Source organism: Triticum urartu, chromosome 2A (assembly GCF_056163025.1).
Source record: "Triticum urartu cultivar PI428250 chromosome 2A, HENAU_Tu73, whole genome shotgun sequence".
NCBI classification, from domain to species: domain Eukaryota; kingdom Viridiplantae; phylum Streptophyta; class Magnoliopsida; order Poales; family Poaceae; genus Triticum; species Triticum urartu.
Genome location: NC_141874.1, coordinates 716,342,006 through 716,350,513, shown reverse-complemented (window position 1 = coordinate 716,350,513; position 8,508 = coordinate 716,342,006). Strand labels below are relative to the sequence as shown.

The following is an 8,508-nucleotide window of genomic DNA, read 5'->3' as shown; positions in this document are numbered from 1 at the left end:
GCCTGTTGGGGACGCGGCTAGAGATGCCCTCATAGTCTACTAGCTGCTCCCGACTCTCCCGGTGATCCATCGATCGATCAATCTCCGCTGGCTGCTCTGCTCAGCCATGCGGTGCGGGTCTGAATGTGATGTGAATTGCCATGCTTTCTCCATTGCGAGCTACCAGTCCAGTCGCCTCTATAAAAATGGGCACGCCCACGTGACGCCCACTCTCTTCTCTTCTCTTCCTTGTTCTAACCCGAGCCCTCCGTTTTGACCAGATTCCTTTTGCTGCCCTGTTCCGGCCGGCTGGATTCGCACAAGCCACGGCCGGCCGGCCACGGTTCCGGCCGCACGTGCGCCTGTAGGGACACGCGCGGAAGAGACGGTTAAACGCAGCGGCGGGCGGTAGCCAAGGCACGGCGCACGCGTCCCTCACGTGCTGGTGCTCGGTGCAGGCAGCAGCTGCCTGCCGACTTCTCCCGCGGCGCGGCGCAAGCTCCGGTCGCCCGCGCCGCCCGCGCGTCACGTGCCGAGCCGAAGGGTCCATGCATGGCGAGCTCAACGACGGCTTCGTTTTATAATGATCGAGCCCATTCGTAGAAGCAAGCTTCGGTATGAACTCGCGAAAATACGACGGCACGCGGATCTCTCGTCACACGCTCAAGAACGTTCATCACCGGAGCGGCCGCAAACAAACAGCTTTTTGCATGCGACCGAACCCAACGACCGACAGCCAGCCCAACGGCGTCCGGCCATGTGGGCGCGTGCATGCAGCCCACGGCGACGTGCCGCCCGCGGGACGGCCGAACGACGCCAGCCAAAGTAAGTAAACGCCGCGGCGGACGCATGCATGCACGATGGGTCTGGCTGGGCATGCACGGCATGGGCTTAACCGCGGCGCTCCAGCAGCATATTTTCGGTGGACAGACCGACAGCTGCTTGCTAACAAACGCGGGGCCCGGCTGGCATGTCTCCCGGCGGGCGCTTGTAGGAGTAGTATTACGTAGCTGATGATGATGCTAATTCCTTGCTTCCTCCATGCGAGACATAAAGCCCCCCATCCTGCTCTCCGGCCTAGTACAAAGTTGTTGCTTCACCACTACATCATGTTTTATGGTCGTGTATGCTACCAATCATGGTGTCACGGTCAGTGTCATGTGTGTATTTCTGTCCCAGATGGCCGGTGCACCTAGTATATGTGCAACAGTCTTGCTGAGTCTCGTGAGATCTTACATTAATATTCCTGCAAATTTTCTTTTCAGTTTTTCTTCTCTTGCATGTTATATAATTGCCTGAGATTTAACCAAATTTCAGTCGACCGAGACCTAGCTATACCCTATATGCAAATATTCATGGATTTCCAGCTCAAAAATTTAAAAATAGATTACAGATGGTAGCACAAATTTGTGATTGCATCAAAAAACGCCCCGCTTCCCTGCCCCGTCCCCAAGGGGCGCGGGTGGCGTGGCGACCAACCTTACCTGCTGCCTCCTGCCGTGTCCCCGTTGCTTACCGGATCGTCGAGTGTCGTCGTGTGACCGTGTCATCCACGACTACCTTGGCTAGAGTGTCCACTCAGAACACACCTCTCGGGCATCGTGCATCACCAAGATCGATATCGATCATATATACTACTGATGTCGATGATAATGTGTCACAATTTCGAGGGCTACTTACTATCGTCATAAGACCATGTCCCCTCCACCTTAGGCTCTCGGTGAAAACTCTTGGTCTGTTTTGACAAACTAGGGGACCGTGGTGCTAAGAGGACAACCCTCTTTCATAGGCTATGAATTGGTAGCCTTTCGTCTTTGTTAGCCGGTCATCACGTGGTTGGTTCATAGTCAGTGTCCGGGTTTTTATTGGTGTGGTTTCACCCAACTATAATGTTCTTCTCTGAGTCCCTTCTATCCACAGTTGGCATTGTTCATTCGAACTCTCTGGTTAACTTTCTTGTTGTTTGATTGATTGATACCCTTCAAGACATGATGATGGGATCACAAAGTGTTCTTCGACAAATGGCACCAAGATAATGTCCGACTTTGTTTTGAAGCAAGCGAGGTCTTTTTTATGACGTTTTGTCAACCTCCAATTTTTTGGCCGTGCACTCTCCTCATCCCTTGGTTCAACAAACTTTAGTCCCATGTATTCAGGTTGTGCTCCTAGTTTAACATGATGTTTGTCTTGCGGTGCTTTTTATTGGCACCTTCGTATTAGGTTCAACCTGTTCAACCATTTAGGCTTTATTAATTTAGACCATCCAAACTAAGTTCTAAAACTTGTAGAGACGTTAACTTGTCAAGAGTATGTACATTAAAATAAATAAAAGAAACGATGTAGAAATTGAAACCGTCCGAGATTCTTTTATAATCCCGATTCATCAATAAACCCACGCTGAAATTCACACAAGCGTAAGAGAAATATATTTCACAAGCGATGAGTCGGGTATTGGAAACTCTTGATCAACTTGTATATATACATGCCTATACCACTCCCTCCGGACTAGTATACAAGGTCTACCATAACCATCGATTTAACTAAGAATTAGTATGAGTTATTTATCATAGACTTGCATTATGATGAAGTTTGTAACGATATAATCCATCCATTTTAAAATATTTGAAGTTTTAGGTTTGTCCTAAGCTAAACTTTTAGAAATTTTGACCAAGTTAGTAGAAAAGATGTACCAACATATAAAATACCATGTTAGCTTTGAAGATGAATAAATCTTAAGTTTTTCTCGCAAAAAAAGGTTAATCATAACATATATTTTCATACTATACATATTCCAAGATGTGGATTTTAGCATTTTCTTTCTTTTTGAAAAGTTGATCAAACATAATGGAAGTTTGACTTAAAAAAACCTACAGCTCCAGGTATTCGGAACGGAGGTGGTTCCTCTTAGTAGTGAACATAACTCGTATTTCCTTGTTAAACCTGTGGTTAAAATTAGACCTAAGTACAATGGGACCTTCCGACCTTGTATACTGGCTCAGGTCGAGCGGGTGTGTGCACTACTATTTTGAGCTAAAGAAAAAGAAAATGCACTGTAGTTGGAGCTAGCTGTTGTCCGGTGCTTTGGAATGTCCGGTGACACGAAATCATCAGCACCTCCTTAATTCCGGTGTCCGTTGCGAGCAAGGAAGGACCATGCCGCGCTCGCCTTTTCCCCTTTGGCCACTTTGCGATCGCCGCACACCTGCTTTATTCCCAGACACGTTTGACCCGTTGACCGTGATGTCTTGCTGCCGGCCGGTAGTACCACGGTCCGTCCCGCCGGACATCCATCGACCTGATGCATGCATGCTACGGGACGCTATCTGATCTGCATGCATGCGCCGCAGATCCACAAGCGTACACACGACCAAAGGCATGAAAATTTGTACACTGCCGTGCACGGACGGCTGCCACGGAAGCACGGAGCATTTGTCACCTTCTGTTGGCCGATCGAGCTGGCCGGCATGGACATGATCAACTTGATCGATCGGCACGCAGAACTCTCCGATTAAAAGAAGAAAAAAGTCGGCTGTGTGAACAAAAGAGGACCGGTAGAAAAGAGAGGAGCCAAGCCAGAGCTCAGCGGCAGCAAGAGGCCGATCGAGCCTATCCGTTCAGCGCTGGGCACGCCATGGCATGGCATGGCATGCATGGCCGTGCTTTGCTTCGAAGGCGGTCAAGATACCGCCTCCCCGGCCACCCCTACCGCGCCTCCACCTGTAAAACACCACGTCGCGGCGCCTCCCCTCTGCTACCGGGAACCGCTGCCACGGTGACCGGCCCGACGCTTGAGCAAAAAGCCAAGGCCAAGGGCACGGAGGGGCGGGGGTAAAAAGCATCTCTCACCGCCTCGGAACCCACATAGAAATATACCGCGGCTGGCAGGAAGCACTCCTACCGTGTCCAGTCTGCTTCCTCTATTTTAACGCCCCCCGAGTCCAGTCCACCGCCCATTCTTCACCGCCCCACAAAACCAATAGCCTTCCTCCTCCTCTTCCCTCGAGAAGCGAAACATCTCTCGCTAGCTCGCTCGCATCGAGGAGTTTGCTGGTAGGACTACTCATCATCGTTCTGAGCATGGACATGGACGCCGCGCATGGCCACTACCCGTGGCTCAACTTCTCCCTCGCTCACCACTGTGAGTACTACTGTCCCACTCCGCCTCGATCCCTTCCTTCTCTTGCTCAGTTACCTTCCTTCTTGGTGCGCCGCCGTGCTGATGTGCTTGGTATATATGTGTGCGTGCGCAGGTGAGATGGAGGAGGAGGAGCGGGGAGCGGCCGCCGAGCTGGCCGCCATCGCCGGGGCCGGGCCGCCGCCCAAGCTCGAGGACTTCCTCGGGGGCGGCGCCAACGGGAGGAATAATAATGACGCCGGCCGCGGCGACCAGGTTGTGTCTGCAGCGACCGCCGAGATGTACGACTCGGAGCTCAAGTTCTTGGCCGCCGGATTCCTGAGCGGCGCTAGTGGAACCACGGCACCCACTATCTCCCCGGCGGCGGCTCCTCAGGAGCAGGCCGACCCTAAGATGACGGCCCCGGCGCCGGAGCAGAAGAAGGCCGTCGACTCCTTCGGGCAGAGGACCTCCATCTACCGTGGCGTCACGCGGTAAGCCAGCTCTATGCATGGCGGTGGTCGATCGATTGATCCATCTAGCTATTTGCCCAAGAAACCTATACAAAATGGTGCCCTGCTTGGGTCCTTGAGCTCTGTAGTCTGTACTGCTTGCATGCAAATACCTGGTCGATATTCGTCTAGATGCACATATGGCACACAGATTATCCCGTAACCTAACCACATCATAGAAAAAGAAGAAATGATGGAACTAATTAAGCTGTTGATTTGGTGTAATAAGCTGTTCTGAATAAGGTGTTCTTTTTCCTATGCTCGATCAAGTTTTGGCCTGCGCATCTGATTTTACTGTCCATTTTGGGTGATTTTTAGGCACCGTTGGACGGGTAGATACGAGGCGCATCTGTGGGACAACAGCTGCCGGCGTGAAGGCCAGAGCCGCAAGGGCCGCCAAGGTGAACACACGATACTACTCTCTGCTTACCATGCACATACTTCTGCTAATGATCAAATGCACTCATCATTTTGCTGTTCTTAACTTGTGCTTCTTGATGTTCTTGACATATCAACTTGATGTGTTCCTCCTTCATGGCTGTTATTTCTGGTGTGTTCTCTCTCCAGTTTACCTCGGTAAGAAACGAGAGCCTTCCAGTTCTTGCATTAAAAAAAGTGTATCGGTGTGGGTGATGCTAAAGTGTTGGTGCTGCATGGAACAGGTGGCTATGATAAGGAGGAGAAGGCGGCAAGGGCGTACGATCTCGCCGCGCTGAAGTACTGGGGGTCTAGCACCACCACCAACTTCCCGGTAAGACGATAGATTGATGGATTGCAATGCATGATTGCAAAAACTCCTGGATATGTGCAAGAATGTGCAGCAAAGCATGGGCATATCTACCGATGTGCTGGCCGGATGTGTATCTTTATGCGGCAAGTGTTCTTTTTTAGGTTGCCGACTATGAAAAGGAGGTGGAGGAGATGAAGCACATGACACGCCAGGAGTTTGTAGCTTCACTTAGGAGGTACATACATACATACATATAGGCTACTAATCATGACCACTTCTAGTCTTCTGATGTTGCACTTGCATTGTGTGCATGCTTACATGCATGCGTGGACATACTATATAGGATGCATGTTTCATCACTTAATACTATAGCATTTTTATGTTATTCAAGTAGTAATTTTGATGAGGAAAAAACTTGTAATCTTGTGCAGGAAGAGTAGTGGATTCTCCCGTGGCGCTTCCATATACAGGGGTGTCACAAGGTTCATATTCTCCTCCATGTTTTGCTTGTGTTGATCATGTTGGGCCTCTTGCATGTGGCGTCATCTAAAAGTGTTTGTTTTTGCATTCTATCATCTAGACATCACCAGCATGGTCGATGGCAGGCTAGGATCGGACGTGTTGCTGGCAACAAGGATCTATACCTCGGAACATTCAGTAAGTACATACGTCCTTGTACAAAAATCCATTTCCTGTACTTAGTCGGATGCAGACATGCATGTTCGTCTACTTTCTCACACTGCACCCACTGGTTACTAAACCAGGGCGTTTTTAATTTTTTTATGAAACCAGGATATATCTTTGCTGGTAGCTTACATTATCTCTTTTGTTCCCAAAAGGAGAGTTATGTGGATAAATTAACCAAGAGTTAAGTGAGAGTACAATCTTGTCTTAACTTAGTTGAGTAATGAAATCTCAAGTAGGAGGGGAGCACGTGTTAGCCCTCCCCTCGAAGCGGGCATTAGTCGCATCTTTCCATTAACAACCACATTACAATACTCTTTGCCGTGCACGTAGGTTCATCTTAATTTACAGTCTGTTCGTACAGGTCTTGTAGCTAGATTCGTCGACATATTTTTTATCTAGGTAAAAAACCATCAAGTTTGACCAGATGCACCCATGGACCACGTGTATCTTACAGGCATGGATGCCCACATTTGATTCCCATTTGTCATCTTTTATCATGGTTTTCGGGCTTTTTGCATGGAGGGTAGGGGGTAGAGAAAAGAAGAAACCATGGCCGTGCATGCTTGCTTGGAATGTATGTAATGCTCAGATGGGAGCCTGGGCACTTTCTTCCTGCATTGCATCTAGCAACCTGTATTTAGAACTTGGAATCTAGTTACTGTTTTCGCGGCCAGCTTTCCACAAAGCGTCTGACCGGTGATTATATTAGGAGTGTACGTTACGGAGACGGTCATTATTGCACTCGGTTTAACTAAGCTCATTGCACTCATGGGCTTGTCAGTACTAGCAGCTAATTAGTCAAAAGTCTTAATGATGCAGCTTGCATTGCTGTCTAGGAGCTGGAAATCCATGGGCATTCTTCTGCATACTTTTGTCAATGTGCTTGTACCATATGTTCCATCTGTGTTTGTTTTTTCAAGTGAAATGTTTCGTATGTGTTCTTTTTTTTGTTGTAGCAATGACTAATGTATGTTGATTTTACTGCAACAATATTAAGAATGTTACTTGCTCTCAAGCAACTGATATTTTGATAAAAAAATCTAACAAGTGAGATTCTGTTTACGTAGGCACGGAGGAGGAAGCCGCGGAAGCCTACGACATTGCGGCCATCAAGTTCCGGGGCCTGAACGCCGTCACCAACTTCGAGATCGGCCGGTACAACGTGGAGAGCATCATCAGCAGCAACCTCCCGATCGGCAACATGTCCGGCGGCGCGGGGCGGGGCAGCAAGGCCCTGGAGTCCAGCTCCCCGGAAGCCGCTCCATTGCCCGTTGAAGCGCCGCACTCGCTGGCGTTCACGGCGCTGCCGATGAAGTACGACCAGCAGCAGCAGGACTACCTCTCGTTCCTGGCGCTCCAGCACCACCAGCAGGGCAACCTGCAGGGGCTGGGCTACGGGCTCTACAGCTCCGGCGTCAACCTCGACTTCGCCAACGCCGGCCCCGGCGGCGCCATGGCGCCTCACTGCTACGGTAGCAACGGCGTCGACTTGCACCTTCAGCAACACGACCATCAGCAGGAGCAGGAGGGGGAGGGGCAGCAGCAGCAGCATGATCAGCATCAGTCCATGGGGTTCGGCGCGTCGACGCCCATGGCGGCTTTCAGCAGCGGCGGGCCCTACGAAAGCTCGGTGACGGCCGGGTCCTTTGGATACTACCCAAATGTGGCAGCCTTTCAGACGCCGATCTTTGGAATGGAATGATTCGGGGCGGTGGAGAATGAAGGTGGCCTGGCCCTGGCCCTGATGGATGCGATGTGATGAGATCAAGACTGACATAGTTCTCAGAAGCCACACAACACAACAAAGAGGTAAAAGAGGAGGTGGGGGGTAGGGTAGGGCATGATGATATGGTGCAAACATAGGAAGCAGCATGCATGGATGAGACGCTGACAGGTCAGACGCAGGGTAGAAGACGACCACTGTGGTGTGCTAACAACAAGCAAGCTAGCTAGCATTTGTTTCTGGTTGTATCCTCTGAACTTCTCTTTTCCCTTTCGTAGCTTTGGCCACTTTGCGTCTGTGATGGCTGGGCTTTGTTGTTTGCTGCTCCTTTGAGCTTTGTCTTTCTGCTGGAGCCATCATAGTTTTAGCCAGCCAGCCAGCCCTGTAGAATGTAAGCAGAGCAGGGACATCTTTGTAGCTTTTGCTCTTTTGTGCTTTTTTGTAGGTCGATCGCTTTAAATTAGAGCCCCCCTGCATGTACACCTGGAACGGTATGGTCGCTCCAGGGTTAGTCAGAGAGGAGATATAAATTCCAAGGTTCATGTTTACTCCATGCTTGTTGCTGAAACATGATACTACCATTTTACATCTAGAAAACGTACTACTGCCATCGTATCTGTAACTATGAAATATGAATGATTAGGGCCTCTTTGATTCGCAGGATTTTGAAAATGTAGGAATAGGGAAAGCATAAGATTGGGATGGCATGCCAAATTGGATCCTATAGGATTAGCAGGAAGTGTTTGATGCCACATGGAAAGCA

The 8,508-nt window shown here is 49.7% G+C and overlaps 1 protein-coding gene across 1 annotated transcript; it reads left to right on the top strand.

Annotated features, from left to right (window-relative positions):
* The first annotated feature begins 3,905 nt into the window (after nt 1-3,905).
* Nucleotides 3,906-8,293, top strand: AIL5 (AINTEGUMENTA-like 5). Its single transcript, XM_048703547.2, has 9 exons — nt 3,906-4,117; nt 4,230-4,587; nt 4,924-5,006; nt 5,173-5,181; nt 5,268-5,356; nt 5,497-5,570; nt 5,767-5,817; nt 5,916-5,992; nt 7,090-8,293. The coding sequence occupies exons 1-9, from the start codon at nt 4,057-4,059 to the stop codon at nt 7,722-7,724; spliced, it is 1,437 nt and encodes a 478-aa protein (XP_048559504.1). The 5' UTR covers nt 3,906-4,056; the 3' UTR covers nt 7,725-8,293.
* The last annotated feature ends 215 nt before the right edge of the window (nt 8,294-8,508 follow it).

Excerpts from the sequence above, each read along its gene's own strand:
- AIL5 (XM_048703547.2), top strand. The coding sequence starts at position 4,057 with ATGGACATGGACGCCGCGCATGGCCACTACCCGTGGCTCAACTTCTCC. Across the intron at positions 5,571-5,766 it reads TTTGTAGCTTCACTTAGGAG|GAAGAGTAGTGGATTCTCCC; the intron begins GTACATACATAC and ends AATCTTGTGCAG. Across the intron at positions 5,993-7,089 it reads TCTATACCTCGGAACATTCA|GCACGGAGGAGGAAGCCGCG; the intron begins GTAAGTACATAC and ends CTGTTTACGTAG.